Source organism: Arachis hypogaea, chromosome 17, assembly GCF_003086295.3.
Source record: "Arachis hypogaea cultivar Tifrunner chromosome 17, arahy.Tifrunner.gnm2.J5K5, whole genome shotgun sequence".
Classification (NCBI taxonomy): Eukaryota; Viridiplantae; Streptophyta; class Magnoliopsida; order Fabales; family Fabaceae; genus Arachis; species Arachis hypogaea.
In genome coordinates, this window is record NC_092052.1 from 120990140 (window position 1) to 121008335 (window position 18196).

The following is an 18196-nucleotide window of genomic DNA, read 5'->3' on the forward strand; positions in this document are numbered from 1 at the left end:
TTCACAGGAGTACCAATTTCAATGAAGCTCGATGAAAACAACTTCTTGCAATGGAAGGATCAAGCTGAATCAACAATTGAAGGAAACGAACTCCTTGATCATCTCACCGGTGAGAACATTCCAACGATGTATCTTACTGGTTCTGAATCTATCAATCCTGACTATACGCGATGGAAGAGACATGATGCACTGTTGAAGTCCTGGTTGCTTGCTTCCATGACCAAACCGTTTACAACAAGAATGGTTGGGTGTGTGTTCACGCATCAAGTCTGGAAGTGACTAGAAGCACATTTTTCTTCTCACATTAAGGCAAAAGTGATGCAGTTCAAGAACAGACTCAGTTCGATCAAGATCTCTGGTTCGGTGAGCGAGTACTTGTTGGAGATAAAAAGCACAGTTGATGCCCTAATCTCAGTTGGTGAACAGGTAAAAGATGATGATCATGTGAATGCTATTTTGCACGGTTTATCTGAAGAATTTGTGCCTCTAATCACATCAATTGTAACAAGACCTGGAGGAATCACAGTTCCTAAACTGGAAGCAGTACTGTTATCTCATGAAAGCATGTTAGAGAGATACAGAAAGCCTGAGCAATTTATACAAGCAAATTTGGCCTATCACAACGGCAGAGGAGGCACTAGAGGGCATTTCAGAGGAGCATTTAGAGGTTCAAGAGGTAGGTATGGTGGTAGAACAGTGCGAGGAGGCTACGGTCGAGGCTATGGTGAAAACAACCTCACCCACAAATACCTCATTGTGTGGATCTGACCCCCCAGCAACTACACTCTTAGATGCACCGGCTATCCAGCTTGTCCCCATTCCCATTCAGTCTCTTGAAAATGTCTTACCTCCATCTACCAACCCTGTGACTCAAAACAATCATCCCATGGTTACCAGAGGCAAATTGGGCATTTTTAAGCCCCGGGCCCTTCATGCTAAACTCGAGCCTACCTCAGTGAAACAGGCTCTTTCTGATCCAAAGTGGCGGGCTGCCATGAATGCTGAGTACTCCGCTCTCATGCAGAATCACACCTGGAGTTTGGTGAAACTGCCACCAAATCGGGAGTCCATTGGTAGCAAATGGGTGTTTCACATCAAGTACAATGCTGATGGATCTATTGACAAATATAAAGCCAGGCTGGTTGCCCAGGGTTTTCATCAGAGACCAGGGCTGGATTACAAGGAAACATTCAGTCCAGTAGTGAAACCCGCTTCGATTCGCATTATGTTGTCCCTTGCTCTTGCACACTCCTGGCCTATCAAGCAATTAGATGTCAACAACGCATTCATGCACGGTGGCTTATCTGAAGATGTGTATATGTCCCAGCCAAAGGGCTATGAGCAGGGAGATGGGACCCTGGTCTGTAAGCTGACCAAGGCTCTCTATGGTCTGAAGCAGGCCCCTCGGGCCTGGTATGTGAAACTTTTGGGTGCCTTCAAGCGCCTAGGCTTCATCCCCACCAAATCAGATACTTCGCTCTTCACACGAATCACCCCTCAATCCAGACTATATGCACTTGTCTATGTTGATGACATAATTCTCACCGGTGACTCTGAACCTGCCATTAGTCAAGTCATTCAGCAGCTGAATCTCAACTTTTCTCTCAAAGACCTTGGAGACCTGCATTATTTCCTTGGTGTACAGGTTATCAAGACAGCAGGTGGAGGTCTCTCCCTCTTACAAACAAAATACATTCAGGACATTCTGAAGAAAGTAGGGCTAGAAGGTTTCAAATCCTGCTCCACATCACTGCCCTCCACACTGAAACTCACTGCCACTGGGGGTGTTCCCTTTGATAACCCTTCCTTATACAGAAGTGTAGTTGGTAGCTTACAGTATCTGACCATGACGAGGCCTGAAATTGCATACTCCGTCAATCGAGTATGCCAATTTATGCAGTTCCCATCTGAGGACCATTGGAAGGTGGTCAAGCGCATTCTTCGATATCTGAGTGGGACTCTACATCACGGCCTGCATTTGAAGAAAGGGAAGAATCTGCCAATTCTGGCGTATTGTGATTCAGATTGGGGCAGTGACCCTGATGATCGCAAGTCCACCAGTGGGACTTGTGTCTTCCTTGGTCCCAATCCAGTCTCATGGTCATCCAAAAAGCAAACTGTTGTGGCGCGCTCTAGCACTGAAGCAGAATACCGATCCATGGCAGTCGCTGTGGCTGATGTAGTTTGGGTCAGAAACCTGCTAACTGAGCTGCAATATCCCTTAACTGCTACTCCTCAGCTCTTTTGTGACAATCAAGGTGCTGTATTACTGGCTGCTAATCCAATCCTGTACTCTAAATCCAAGCATTTTGAGTTAGACCTCCACTTTGTTCGGGATTATGTAGACAAGGGCATCATACGGGTTAACCATATTCCAGGCTCTGCTCAGCTTGCAAATATCCTGACCAAAGCAGTTCCTTCCTCACTGTTCCTTGATTACCATGACAAACTCAAGGTTGCTGTCTCACCAACCTTGTGTTTGAGGGGGCATGATAGTGTATGTGAGTCCACAATAACCAACATAGATGAGCATGTAGACTATACAAATTAGAAGAAGAGTTGTTAGGCAGTTACACCCAATTTAACAACTATTGGTTAGGCTTAGCTACTGTATATATACCCTAATTGTAACTGCACACATTGGCTTGATTCAATAACATTTCACACTCTTCTCTCTCTCTCTCTCTGATTCTTCCCTTCTCTCTCGCTGAAGCTTTATATAAGTTTCAAGATCTGATACCTTTCACAACCTTTTATAGTTGATAATTTGTGTATACGTATACAAGTGGTAAGGTTATGGACACTACTAAGTTATAGAAATTCTCTATTGCCATATTCAATTGAGATAGTTTGGCTTGATGAAAAGTGAGTTTCCTACCACTTTTTTAAATAATATTAATTTTATATTATTAATATTTCAAATGTGTTTATTTACCTTATTTTAATTGTTCTTTGATTTTTGTTTATCAATTATAGGGAGGAAAAATACATGTCTCAGTTAAAAAAGCTCTTATTTCTTAATTCGTGAATTTGCTAAGAGAAAAAATAGTGTATCAAATTACATAGTTTGGTATTAGACACAATGTGGGTAACTTCAAGACTACACCTATTTGGTTGATAAGTTTATTGTTTTTAAAAAAAATAAATTCATTGATAAATTTATTTATTTCATCAAATTTTTTTCTTAGCAGAGCTATTGACAACAAACACTTTTTATCTTAATCTATTTTAGATGTTATTGAATATCTTGCTGGAATTGGAAGTGAAAAGACTCTTGAAAAGGATCACAAGTCTATCAAGTACAATGTTATTGAATTGGAAGTCGATGATGGATAATTAATTCTTTATAGATTCTTTAACAATAAATTTAAACCTTTTACTTTTCGTAAATATTAAAATAGGAATATAGAACCGTAACTCAAGTTTATAATATTTTATGTGGGTAAAGTACTAAATTGGTCCCCCTACGTTTGGGGTGAATTCTATTTTAGTCCCAACGTTTAAAGTGTTCTATTTACGTCCAAAATATTTTTTATTAGCATCAATCAAGTTCTGCCGTTAAGTGGGAGTCAAATTGTTAACGTCGTGTCCGACGTGGCAAACTGGGTACCGACGCTCTAGTTAACCGTTGGAGACAAAATAAATTAAAAAAAAAAAGAAAAAGAAATTAGGGTCCAATAAGTAAACTCTAATCCCCAAGTTGCTGTTCTTCGTCTTCTGAGAATGGCTCCTCAATCGTCTTCTCAAGGTTCGCGTAGTAGCAGCAAGACTTGTGGGAGGAGAAGGACGTGCTTTTGTGGAAAAAGACCAGTGTTGCGGACATCCTCTACAGCGAAGAACCCATGAATAAGATTCTGGGGATGCGTCAACTATCAAGTAAGTATCCTCTTTGCAGTTTCTTCTTTTGAAATAGCGTTGGGTACTAGTGTGCGGAGGGTTTGAACTATTTGGTATCCTCTTTTTGGTTTTTTTGAGAACAGATCGGAGAAGAATGTGAGTATTTTGCTTCGGTAGAGGTTGAACGGCAAGACCCACAAATTCAAAGACTGAAGAAGAAAGTAAATGTGTTGAAGAAAAACCTGCAGAAAGCTGAAAGGAAATTTGCATTGGCACTTGCTGTTGAAGTTCTTGAATGGATAACGGTTGGGTTGCTGCTATATGATCGCTTTAATTGTGCAAGACATATGAGTTTGACATACATTTAAATTGTTGCAAGATTTGGTCTTGAGATTTAGGGGGTTAACAATGATCTTTATTCATTTTGCTCTTATTGTCTCTAGTTTGATATGAATATCAACTATTGAGTGGAGTAAAAAAATTGACATACATTTAGAGTAATAACAGTTATGTGTAAGGTGATAACAGTGACAACAGTTAACTGTGTAGGTATGTACTGTAAACATTATCAAGTATTGAGTGAAATGAAAAAATATGAGTTTCTGAATTTTGACATACATTATTGGACATTGTACTATTTTAATTCAGTTTGACAAACAATAAATAGCAGGCTTAAGTTGCCAATGCACATAACTATACTCCTGAATATTTATTTTAACTATTGATACTGAAAAAGTCTTAAAGTAACTTCTCTTAACCATTACAATATCCAAACAAGCCTTAAAAATAACCATCAAAAGATAACAACACAAAAGATAACCATCAACCTAAAAATCTTAAAGCAGCCTGTCTAAAGTATTACAGGGACATCAGCCCTTGGTCATTGCCACTTTCATTACAAAACATAAAGTAAACATTAAAAGCTACTATAAATTCATCCGAATGCTTTCCAGGCTCTATGTAGTGTTTTGGCCATGTACTTCAAGATCCTTCTTGATGGGCTAGTAACTGTTGTTGTGGATGGCTGGGATTGATTAGCGTTGCTATTGTATTTAGCTCTCTTGGAGGAGGTTTGTGACTGTTGGGTCCCTACACCTTGTGTATTGCTCTTCCTCTTTGACTGAATTTTTGTTGCTGCTTTTGCTGTTGCCTTTGCTGCAATCTTGATGGAATTTGTAGTCCTAGTTGTGCCAGCATTCTTCTTGGCCTGTGGAGCTGCATTATGCTACAACCAATAACAAAAAACAATGACATTAACAAATTGGGTTCAACAAATTGGTAATAATCAAACTCATAGACTGAATTATCTTCAATCCATACAAGCATAGTCTAAATAGATATCAACAGATTTATCCTTTTTGCCGCAGCCTCCACCCTACATTTTCTAGGACAGGTTCTTTTGTTGTAACCAAGTGCAAAACAGTAGGAGCATTTTGTTGTTGTCCAGCCCTGGATAATTTAGACAGTGGTCCATTGTTCCGTGGCTCATCACCAGCCTTGTTCCTGCTTAATTTAGGGCGCCCGATAGGTTTCCTAAATACTGGTAGTAGCACATCATCATTCTGAGTCCAGTCCCACAGATTTGGTCCATTAACAGGGTAGATTACATGTTGATAGCAGTTCACATAGGTCTCTTTCTTATAGTACTTGTTCACAAAGTTCTTAACATCTAAACACATTTTCCTAATGCAACTCATGGCATGCTTACAAGGGTAATTTGTTAACTAAAACTTTCTACCGGAGTACTCATGGTTCTTTAAGTCCACAACAAATTTGTCTCTATTATCCTGGCTGCTGGACACCTCATACTTGTCCCTACCCGCATAGATGGCCAACCACTCCCCACCCTTATCAAACTCTCTTTCAATTTTCTTGTTTATTTTTGGCAAAATATCTCCAACATATGTAATTATACTTTGTCTACTATTAGCCCACCTATTCATAAGATAAACCCTAATATCTTTTAACATAGACACTATGGGTTTCTCTCTAGCCTCTACGATAATAGAGTTAAAATACTCACATATGTTGTTTACAAGTACATCACATTTAGGTAAATAATTAAACCTGGACTTGCTCCAATACTTAGCAGGGATCTCCATGAGATGATTATAAGCTCTTTGATCAATCATTTGAATCTCCTTCATCATTCTCTCCCACTCCTGGACATATGTTACCTTTGCAGTTTTCCACGTCATCATTTTTAGCTGAACACCTGAGTACCTTTTTCTAAAATTGCTATATAAGTGCCTGACACAAAACCTGTGATCTATGCCAGGCAGCAACTCATCAAAAGTAGAAATCAATCTCTTGAAAACAGAATTTAAAAACAACACAAGTCAATAACATCACAATTTGAAGTAAACACAAAAGTAAGTACACAATTTGAAGTAGAAACTGCTTAATTTGAGGGTTACCTTTTGTTGGCCACTCATGAATGTACACCTTCTGATTTTGTCAACATCCAAATTATCACATAAATTTAACAAAAACCAAGTCCACAAGTCTTTTGTCTCTGATTCAACAACAGTATGAGCAATTGACAAAATTTGATTGTTGGGGTCCCATCCAATCGTCGTTAGAAGTTGACCCTCATATGGAGTCTTGATGAAGCATTCATCAAGGCCGATCATGGGCCTGCACACCATGAAACTCCTTTTGCAAGTATCCAAACAGATATAGATCCTCTCAAACTGTGGTTTCATGTCCTTACCAGGGATTGGTGTCTTTAATTGAAACTCAGCAGGTCTCATGTACCCGGATTCGACCTCAGTAACTCAGCAGCATAGTCATGTATCCTCCTATATTACTCTCCATAAGTACCATTAATCTCATCCAATGCTAACTGCTTCACTCTGGCAGCTTTGGTCTTTGTGAGGTCAACATTCCACTTGCTATGAGTCTTCCTCATCAAGCTTCTCAACTTGATCTTTGGGTTCTCATAAATCTTCTTCATAAATGCCTTACTCAGCCATTGAGAACTCAAGATACCGATTTTGGTTGCCTTACTGCATGTGTATTTTTTATAGCAGCTGGTCAACTGCCATGTATCCTCTCTCTTCATCTTATGGCAGTATGCAAACCACTTGCATCCTTCTTGACAAACTGCCTTATACCTATGGCTATCACATGTTGAGAACCATACTCCTCTTTTACTGTGCAAGCATAGCTAGTTACACATTCTTTAAGAGCATTCCTATCTACATACATTGTTCCAACCTCTCATTTATACTCCTTCATATTCTTCAAATTCTTGTGCAACGGGTACTTCGTCAATGAGGGATCCCCTTCATCATCACTTACAGGGACATCCCATAACTCTTCACTCTCATACGCATTATCTTCATCCCTTAGTCCAGCAGCCACCACTTTTTCCTTTTCCTTGCTAATACTGGCACTGAATTTTCCTTGCACTCTCTCAACTGGAACACTCTTTTTCATCTTTTAGGAATCCTTCATAGTTGTGATATCAACATCATACAAAATCCATCACCATTTCAATTATCATCACTATCATCAAAAGCTACTTTCATTGCACTATCTTCTGAGTTATTTTCACTCCACTGTTCATCACTGTCTATCTCATCAGTGGCATCATCATTTTCTAGCTGGTAGTCATCATCCTCAGATTCATCATCACCTGAAGAATCTGACCTCTTTGTAGACATATAATCCTCTTCTACCACAGAAGTTTGGACTTCTGTCACCTCTTTGGGCTTCTTACCCACCTTGGCCTGTTCAGAAGATTGGGCTTTATGCAGCATAATTGGACCAGGCCCAACAGTCCCTTCAATGGGTGCAACAGCCACACCACCATCTATCTCATGAACTTCCTCAATTGTATAGCCTTTCCTAACAGTAGCACCATCTTTGTGAACAACAAAAAGCTCCACCATGTTGTCCCTCATTCCAATTCTGGCTATATCCATTGTATCCTTGTCTGTCTGAAGCATCCTCAGTCCTACCTCTGTTTCATCTTTCGGAGACTTATACCACATCGCAGTGATGTTCTCTGTCATATATCCCTGTTCGACTGATATCTCAATAGCCTCGAACCTACTCCATCTATCTTCATCACAGTACTCCACTATCAAAGTTTCACCCCCACATAGTGTAAAGGTTCACCATCAAATCCAAACTTTTCCTCGTGGTGTATCTTGACACTAAAATAACTCATTATCCTAACAATTTGTCAGACAAACATAACATACTTTATGAAATTCTCACATTGATCAACAACAACAGAAAGACATAAATTCAATCACTAGGGCAAAATCAAAACTTCCAAAACAAAATAAGAAACGAATATAGAACAATACAACAATACAATTACACACACAACATCATTACATATCAACATGCATGAAGATAATAACCAAATAGGTTGAGGAGATTTGATAAAGGAATACCTGACACGATCTTCTTCCAGAAATGAAGGATTTCGAACTAACTGCTTCGGTGGAACTTAAATGTTACTGAAGGACAATGTCACCTCTCTAGCTGCGAATCGCAACCCTTGAGTGACGCTCAGTAGGGTTTGTGGGGTTTTTTGATCGTTTCGTACTTCACAAGAAGAAGAAGAGTCAGTCATGGAATATGCGTTCTGTCTCAACGCGGGAACCATTACACGTCTATTAATCCCTACCCCTTCAGTTTGTCACGTCGGACACGACGTTAACAATTTAATTCCCACTTAACGGCAGGACTTGATTGATGCTAATCAAAATTATTTTGGACATAAATAGGATACTTTAAACGTTGGGGACTAAAATAGAATTTACCCCAAACGTAGGAAACTAATTTAATACTTTACCCTTTTTTATGTTCTTTTTAGTCCTAACAATATTGAGCATGAAAATAAAGAATTGGTTGCTAGGTTTCAGCATGGAAACAAAGAATTGAGTATGATAACAATTTAAACATGATAACAACCTTTAATTTAAGTTTATTTACATGATAATAAATATATTCTTTTTATCTATGTTTTATCAAATTTTTAAATAATATAACAATTAAAAAATATTCTGCATTTGAAAATTTTTATTAATTAGGATATATAAGATTTTATAGAAAATTAAACTTCAAAATGTTTTAACAAATAAAAGATTGATATAATTTATGAGAAAACTGAAAAAAATCATTTCTTTTATTTTGTGATTAGATTAAATGAGTTTTATATTTTAAAATAAATATTTGTTTTATATTTTATCAAATTGCTAATTTAAAAAATATACTTAATATTTGACATAAAAAAATAATGAAATGTGTATTTTTTGGCAACTATCCTAAGAGTTAAATATTTTTTTGGTTCTGACAATAAGAATGGAACTGTTGTCGTCTTACAATTTGTTAGAGTAAAATTATTTAATAGTAATATTCATTCATAATTTTCTCAAAATATGTTTTTTTACTCTTTGTGTAATAAATTAAAATTCTCATGAAACATTGATTTACGAAATTCTATATATAGCACAAAAATATTCTTCAATCTTAAAGATGAAAATGTCATTCAATTTAAAAATAGGTATGCATGTTTCTTTTTTTATTCTTTAGTTTAAGACTATTTGTGTGATATCTAATGTCATTTTTTCTTTATTTATTTAGTTTTGCAAGATCTGAAGGACCTAAAAGGCTAGAAACAATATCGGCAGAATTTAAATGAGATTACATTCTTAAAAATTTACTAAGGCAAAACCATTGAGTAGTTAAAGAAAGTAGATACGTTAATTTTTTTAGCTGAAAAAAATAAAAAAAATCAATTCATTACACATAGATTATTTTTATTTATTCATCTTAATTATTTAAGTTTATTTTTAGATTTAAAAACCCACCGAATAAGGAAATTTGTTTGTTTTTTTATTCAAATCAAACTTGAATTTTTTTAAAAGATTCAAATTATAATTAAATTTTATTTTTACTATTATATCATACTTTGTCTTCTCACGTCTTTATTCTTTCTATCTATATCTTAAATCAGAAATTTTTTTTCTTTTTCAGAATGTTGTTTGTATTGTCTTGCCTACCATAAGTCATATTATAGATACTCCAAATTGGTGGTACAACCAATATGAATGTAATAGGTCTATCTATGCTCTTACAAAAATTTTCAAGTATTCAAACTGTGACCGTCTTTTTTTATCCATAAGTCCAAGATTTTTTATTTATTTTTTAAAATTAAAGCCTAATAACAGTGGATTAAATATTGAATATGTCTATATTTAATTTTTTTTTATGCTAATTTTTTTATTAAGCAGGTACCAAATCAAGTTTGGTGTCATTGATGACTATGACTATACATATTTTGTAGTCTTTAATAAGAAAGCAAAATAAATATTAAAAAAAAGCTGTGTAGAGATACTTAATCCACTCTTATTGATATGTTCTAATCAGTATATATTTATTTCTAGAAATATTGATGGAGATATTTTTAATGATAATTTTTATATTTTTTATTATTAATATGTTAAATGATATCCTGTAAAAAGGAGATCTATTAGATACACCTACACTTTTACTCAACCTAATTGACAAGATCTTTTTCTTTATTGTTGAAGTCCAAATATCTGATAATCTACATTTTTACCTTCTTATAAAGTTAAGAAGATGACTAATGATGTGAACCTCATAAATAAATTCAAAGAAGCTCACCTTATTCAAACTATGAATGTAGTTACAATTGTAATATTTATCTTTATAGTAATACCAATAGGGAGTTTTTATGCTGACATAGCGTTCATACATTGAGTTTGGGAATTTATTTGCTTAGGTGTCGTCATTAAAATTTTTTTTAAAATTTTATTTATAAATTATAAATTATTATTTGTTTAGGTGGTTACTTTTTAAATTTTTAAATAAGTTTTTTTTAGATGGTTAGGTATTTAGTTTTTAATATTGTTGAACTAATTATTTGCTTAGGCGCCGTCATTAGAAATTTTTAAAAATTATAAATTATTATTTGCTAAGGTTGTTCACTAGAAATTTTTAAAATTTTATTTATAAAATATAAATTATTATTTGCTTAGGTTGTTACTTTTTAATTTTATGCTTAAGTTATTATTTTTTAAATTTTAAGTTATTTGTTTAGATTGTTACTTTTTAAATTTTAAGTTATTTGCAGATTACTCTTTCAAATTATAAATGATTATTTATTTAGATTGTTACTTTTAATTTTAAGTCATTTGTTTAGGTTGTTTTGTTTAAGTTGTTATTATTTAAATTTTAAGTTATCTACTTAGGTTGTTATTTTTTTAATTTTTAAATATACTTTCTTAAATTATTAGATATTTAATTTTTAATGTTGTTAAACTAATTTAAAAATTTTATTTATAAATTATTTATATGGATGGTTATTTTTTAAATTTTTAAATTATAATTATATTTTATTTTTATTATAATAATATTACTCTTTTATTTAAAGAAAAAACTAAAAAATTATAATTTTTTGAAAAAAAATAAGTTCACATAATAACTAATAAACTCTAAATAAGTTTACATAATTATTGATTATTGTAGTTACCTTATATTCCTAAGCTAATAAATTAAAAGTTTAAAAAATACTAAGTTCACCTAATAACTACTAAACTCTAAATAAGTTTATGTAATTGATTGTAATTACCTCATATTTCTCTCCACCTTTATTTATTTTTGAAAAAAATTTCGTGTTAAATTAATTAGTTATTAGAGTTTATAATTTAAATTCATTTGTTTTAATTGTGAATTCTAGCTATGTATCAACTATAAAAGTATGAGTTAGAGATACATAGTACAACACTTCCATTGCTTAGTTCATTCTATCTGTGGTCGTTCTATAAGATTTTGAAGCTGCATACGAACATGAGACTTCTAATGTCTTCTTCAGATCAACATGATGGTAAAATAAAGAGATTTGCTAATTTGATACATGATACTGAAAAATGAAAATATTAATTTTGCTGTTGATGATGAGTCAGAAGTTAAAATTTCAGATAATCTGCTAATTGTAACTACTGATAACTCTCTTTCATATGATAGACTTTGCATATTCAAATTTGTTGCAAAACATGTTAAATTACAGGTATTTTTAGAGTAGGACAATTCTTGCACCCACGCTCTAAGAGTGTCGAAAAGGTAAACGATTTCATCTTAACAATCTTCCCAAGGATGGAAAAGGAATATCTAAGTTCTAACACAACATGTCAAGTTGATGAGAATAAAGATGTGGAATAAGAGTGGTTCACACCAAAATTTCTAAATGACATCAAATGTTCAGAACTATCCAATCACAAGTTAATTTTAAAGTCAAGAGTTGCTGTAATGCTACTGCAAAACATAGACCAGACTTTAGGTTTATGCAATGAGACAAGGTTAATAATTAATAAACTTGGCAACAACGTAATTGGAGTGATGGTAGTGATTGGTAAAAATATTGGCGACAAATTGTACATTTCAAGAATGAACTTGATCTCTTCAAATTTAGGATTTCCATTTAAGTTTTAAAGGAGACAATTTTCATTAACAGTGTGCTTTGCAATGACCATCAACAAGAGTCAAGGTCGATCATTATCACATGTAAGGTTTTACTTGTCAAAATCAGTGTTCACCTATAGACAACTTTACGTTGCTTTGTCAAGAGTTAGGAATTGTAGTGGACTCAAGATTCTAATTTTGGACAAAACGGCAATCTAAAGTCATCAACAACAAATGTCTTGTTTAAAATTTTTTTTAATAATATTTAAGTAAGAAAAATAGTATTTTTATTTTAATATGTTATGATTTATACTTTTGTACAACTATTTACTGTAAATATAACTAATTTATCTATAACTCTACTTTCAGATTTAAAATGAAATGTATAATAAGGAGTACAATATTATATGCCAATTGCTTTTTTAATGAGATTAATAAAATATTAAGTTGTTAAAAAATTTTTATTAGCCTTTTGATATAAAATTTAGTATAAAATTGACATATTATTATTACAGTTATATATGTTCTTATTTTTATAAGTCTTATTTCTTATAATTTAAAAATAATATAAATTTTAAACTGTTCTATTTATATATTTTTTTAAAATAATATATTCAATATATTTATTATATAATGATGATAATAGTATTATACTAAATTTAAAAAATTTATGATTATAAAATATTATTTTTAATTTATTATATCTAATTAAAATATAAATTTGTGCATCGAACAGGTTTAATCCTAATACAAATACATAACAAAACAGTATAATAATTGGTGGGCCGAGGAGGAATGACGAAAGATTTGAAGTGGGGCCAGCTGAAATTTATTGTATATTGAAAAATGCTCAAGAATGAATATTTTAGTATAAAAAATTGATTAAAAATAATTTAGCATTAAATAAAAATATTATCACCTATTTTTTCTTGTATATAAAATTGAAGAAAGTTTCAAAAAGATTTGGACCAGATCATGGGCTGTCAAGCAGATTAATTTGGTCCATTTAAATTTGTAAATTTAAACAGATGTACTAATGATGTATTAAATATGACAAAAACTATCCTAAGGAGTGATGACTGATGACATCTCTTTTGATCTGAAATTGATATTAAATTTATTAAGATATTTTTATTATAATTTTAAATACGTAAGTGGAATTGTTAAAAAATTAAAAACACTAAAAAAATGAGAAAAATTGAAATAGAGTAAACGAGCAAATGTGTTGATTTAACTGTTTAAGAGAAAAAGGTGAGGCGGACCGCGCCTAAATGGATGGTTGCTTGTGATTTGAGATTATAAATATTCATTCATGAAGCCACCGCAAAAATGAAACTATAACAATAACACTCCAAAACACCTCCTTCCCTTCCACGTCATCTCCATTCAAGAAGCTCACGTCCGACGTCCGTCTCCCGTCAGGTCTGTCCCTCTTTCGTTATATATTCGCACTCTTCTTCTTCTTCTTCTCGAATATTCCAATCAAATTGTATTCGTTATGTCAGCAACGAAAAAATCGTTTCGCTTCATACGTGCAAATCTGCATTTCAAAGCTACGCCTACGAACGAACGAACGAACAAAGTCATTTCTTCTCCTTCTTCTTATTCTTCTACACTGCCATATGTAGGGTTGTATTGATTTCTCATCTGAATCTTGTGAATAATTTACATTAAATTAAAATATTAGTAGAAATTGAGCATTACTAATAAGAGGTTGAGAATTCAAATTCGAAGTGAACTTTAATTTGGTACTACTCGTGAGTCATGAATGACGAAAAGGTTAATTATTTAATTGATGGCCTCGTGTACTGTGATCTCATTGATATTTTTCAGTAAAGCGGTGCCGATATGCATTTCAAATTCAACGAACTAAATTAATGCCTCTGACTTTGCCATTATTATCATCACGCCTACCGCCTCTTGGAGACGTGTTTCACAGCTTCAATCTCCTTTCTCTTATTCTTTCAAGCAAAATAAAAAATTCTGGTGCCTCTTTACAATGGAAGCAAGATCTACTCCCCTGGCCTAAGCTTCCTCAGTTAGTGTGTTTTCTATTCTTATAGGTTGTATCTATATTTCAAAATAGAGTACAATTTTTAATTCTTTTTTCCTTTTCGTCTGCAAAAATTAGGATATTGGTTATTCTTTCATAGATTCCTCGTGAACTATTTTTCTGTCGTTTATTTCTTTAATATATGAGGCGTCCTTTTTTATTATTTCGACTTGTTCAATAACTGGTTGGTTCATGAATAAGGTAACGTGGCTATACTATTGAACATGTTCTAATAGTGTGGCCAGCAATGAATTAATAAGTACCTAGCTTATTTTGATTTTTTGTCTGTATAGGTCTCAATTATCTCTTAAATGTTAGAGTAATGTTATTTTATCATGAATATTTAATCAGAGTGGATGTCAAAACTGAATGAAGTATGATAACTAAATCCAAAAAAAAAGAAAGAAATGTTTTTCCTTTCAGTATCTGTGTAATATTAATGTAATGGCCATTTGTTTTTGAATAGGACTTGGATTTTGTATAATTTTTCATGTCCCTTTCATTCAATATTATAGTTTTGCAATCAATCTGAGCCATCAAAATTGAACAAAGGCGATGCGTCCAAATAAACTTGTTAAATAAATTTATTTAAACATATTTTTCCTCCAAAATCATGAATCTTTTAACAAATCTAAATTAAAAATAAAATAGCCCTTATTTTTTAAAAAAACAGATTAGTTTCTTGCAAGTAGCATTAGTTTTTTTTCCGTTTTATGTTTAATTTATAGTGCTATATGTACTACATAGAAGGCTTGAGTGTGTTTTTAAGTGAGGAAAAAGATGTAACCGTCCACAGAGTAGCATGAAATCATGTTTGGCTAATCAAATTTGCCTCTGCCTTTGTAGATTTTTCCTTGAGTACACTTTTTGCTTCATCTGCTTTGACTTTTTTGAAAACTTCCCAAACTAAAAAAGTTATGAGCCGTCTAGCCCTATCAAATTGATTCTAGCTCTAAATAATAATAATAATAATAATAATAATAATAATAATAATAATAATAATAACTGTGTATTTCACCAACTGTACATCATAGTTTGACTTATGTTTGTACTAATTACAGTGATTGATCGATATAATACTCTAACCGTAGTTGTACTTTAATGCACTCTTTCAATTAGAAATTTAGAATAAGGTTCATGAGTTCTTATCGTTCCTCAAATGATGCAAGTAATATGACTGATATAATTTTTTTTTATTCACAGATTGTAGTTTCTTTATGTCAGATACTATATCTGTGTACTATGGCTGAATTGTTTATTTATTTACTCCTTAAACACTTTCTGTTCAGATACTCAAGCACCAAGTTAGTTCTAGTAGCTTCATTGGGATGAACAAATAAGATTGCTGTCAAGAAAGTTTGGGGAGTGAATCTTTCTTCTATTCTAATGGGGTGCAAGTATTCAAAGAAAGTCATAAATAAAGTACCGGGTTACGAGGAACCCATTGTTCTTGCTTCTCAGACACCTTGTGAGTATCCATCATCAGCTGGTAAACTCTTGAAGCTGTACTTGAGAGGAGCATTTGATTTGTTTAGCTAAACCATAGATTTACATCATCATGGTTAACAAACAGTTATAAAAGTTATTTTGTCTATTATTTTCTGTTCTTTGCAGTTAATGTGAGTGAAGTTGAGGCCTTATATGAGCTTTACAAGAAGTTGAGCAATTCAATTATTGCAGATGGTCTTATTCACAGGGTGAGTTTTGCACTTCTTTTCCCCTCTAGATATGTCAATTTTCATGTATCCCTAATTTTGGTACTTGGATATTAAGGTTACCACATTTTGATCATACATTTTAATTTCAGGAAGAATTCCAACTTGCACTCTTCAGGAATAAAAACAAGAGAAATCTGTTTGCGGACAGGGTTTGTAACTTTGATCTAATTGTGTATCTATGGTTTGAAAGTGTTTAATCTTAGCTTTGTTTCATGTTTTAATCTCCTGCTAATGCATGGTCACTTTTGTTTCTCCTTTGTAGATTTTTGATCTATTTGATATCAAGAAAAATGGGGTCATTGAGTTTGGAGAATTTGTTCGATCATTGGGTGTATTTCACCCAGATGCATCTATGGAAGACAAGATCAAATGTAAGATAGAACCCCGACAAAATAATATATTGGACTGCATAAATGGTTTATATGCAATTATTCATCATTGTATTAAGTTGCATATAATGATTTTGCAGTTGCTTTTAGGTTATATGATCTAAGGCAGACAGGGTATATTGAACGTGAAGAGGTATAGTACTTTTTCTATTCCTTTAACAAATCAGCATTAAATATTAGCGGCTAAGTTTGTTGCTCTTTGAAATATATGAATCTTCTATTATTATCGTTAGTTTCAATATTCTGTATGCATATATTATCAAAAAGAAATTCCCTATCATGCTTTTTGGTTCACTTTATTATTGCATTGCTTAAAGTAATAATGGTTTCATGCAGTTGAAGGAGATGGTGTTGGCACTTCTACACGAGTCTGATCTTGTGCTTTCAGTTGATATCGTGGAATCCATCGTGGATAAGGTTATTAAGATTCCTTACCTTAATTACTACTTTTCAAGTTCTCTTTGAAATTGATGTTTCTAAAATTGTATATAATTTCCTCCACAGACTTTTAGTGATGCTGATACAAAAGGTGATGGAAGGATTGATCAGGATGAGTGGAAAGCATTTGTGTCTAAGCATCCATCCTTGATAAAGAACATGACTCTACCATATCTAAAGTCAGTATAAGCTCCTCTCCATGAACCTTAAATGTTATTCCATTCCTTTTAAAAGAACTGTCAAATTTGGGCAAGTGGTACATTAAAGAGTCAATGTGTCTAAACCATTCATTGTTGAACCATTCATTGAATTGTCTAGACATTAATCCTTAAATTAATATACCACTTTGTCCGAATTGAAAGTTATGTAGAAATATAATATAATATAATAATAAATGCATGCAAGTAACATATGGTTTTGAATTTTGATGACCGAGTTTCATCTTATGAATGTTTGCTCCCCCTATCTTGCAGGGATATAACCTTAGCATTTCCCAGTTTTGTTGTAAATTCAGAGGTTGATGATGCAGATGTATGTGTATGATGCTTTGGCTTTTATCAAAGGGTGTGCCTTTGAAATATTATTACTTTCAAGACTTGTGCTTAAAAGTGGGGTGTAAAGTTTGATGGTTTAGTTGCATGAGTAAAATTACACATGGAAAAGTTCCATGAAAAATTTCAACCCCATTTTTAACCTCGAACCGAACATACCTAAGAGATAATATGAGATGAGATGATCTCTCCTGCGGTGCTATTGTGTCTGGTTTCACAAGAAAGCTTCAGAGAAGAACTTAGTTTTGCAAGAGTTCATGCTACTATGTGAGGTTTTCTCTAGTGCGCACTCTATCTTGGGTCAAATAATTGTTCACTTGAATTGCAAATTCAAGTGCAAGGCTAGCTTTAATTTTGAGCATTTATGTATATAACAGGGGTAATGTAATTAGTTTTATGTAACTTGATCCCTGGTTGATGTGAAGAATTTTGAGTGGGACGGGTTTTGATACTATCCGACTCTACTATACTTTTTCCCCACTCATTTTTTTTCACTAATAAAATTTATTATACAAAATAAAACATTCAAGATCATAAAATGGTATTCTAAAATACTAGATATTGTTTATAAATTTGAATATACTTGACAAAAATATAAGTGTTTTGAAATATTATAAAAGCTATGTGTCCATTAAAAAAAAGTATGTATAAATGTGTTATTTATTTTATTTTTAATATATATTTTAACATAAATTATATTCAAGTAACCGATTTAGTGATTAATTTTTTAAGTACATATAACATAATTTATATATATATACATTT

At 32.8% G+C, this 18196-nt stretch overlaps 1 protein-coding gene across 11 annotated transcripts; it reads left to right on the plus strand.

Moving 5' to 3' along the window:
- The first annotated feature begins 13534 nt into the window (after nt 1-13534).
- On the plus strand, nt 13535-17983 carry LOC112765767 (calcineurin B-like protein 7). Of its 11 annotated transcripts, none has more exons than XM_072223481.1 (11): nt 13541-13704; nt 13788-13906; nt 14116-14345; nt 15625-15803; nt 15950-16032; nt 16143-16202; nt 16316-16424; nt 16523-16575; nt 16779-16859; nt 16947-17059; nt 17354-17983. In XM_072223481.1, exons 4-11 carry the CDS (start codon nt 15722-15724, stop codon nt 17421-17423), a joined length of 651 nt encoding a protein of 216 aa, XP_072079582.1. In that variant the 5' UTR covers nt 13541-13704; nt 13788-13906; nt 14116-14345; nt 15625-15721; the 3' UTR covers nt 17424-17983. The 11 variants fall into 11 exon arrangements, with proteins under 11 accessions (XP_025667408.1, XP_072079582.1, XP_072079583.1 ...); XM_072223482.1 differs by having other exon boundaries at nt 13788-13864; XM_072223483.1 differs by having other exon boundaries at nt 13788-13864; nt 14116-14320.
- Nucleotides 17984-18196: the final 213 nt, after the last annotated feature.

Bases quoted from the DNA above. Each gene is read 5' to 3' on its own strand.
- LOC112765767 (XM_025811623.3), top strand. From the start codon at position 15,722: ATGGGGTGCAAGTATTCAAAGAAAGTCATAAATAAAGTACCGGGTTAC. The intron at 16,576-16,778 runs GTATAGTACTTT...GGTTTCATGCAG, and splicing joins GGTATATTGAACGTGAAGAG to TTGAAGGAGATGGTGTTGGC. The intron at 16,860-16,946 runs GTTATTAAGATT...TTTCCTCCACAG, and splicing joins TGGAATCCATCGTGGATAAG to ACTTTTAGTGATGCTGATAC.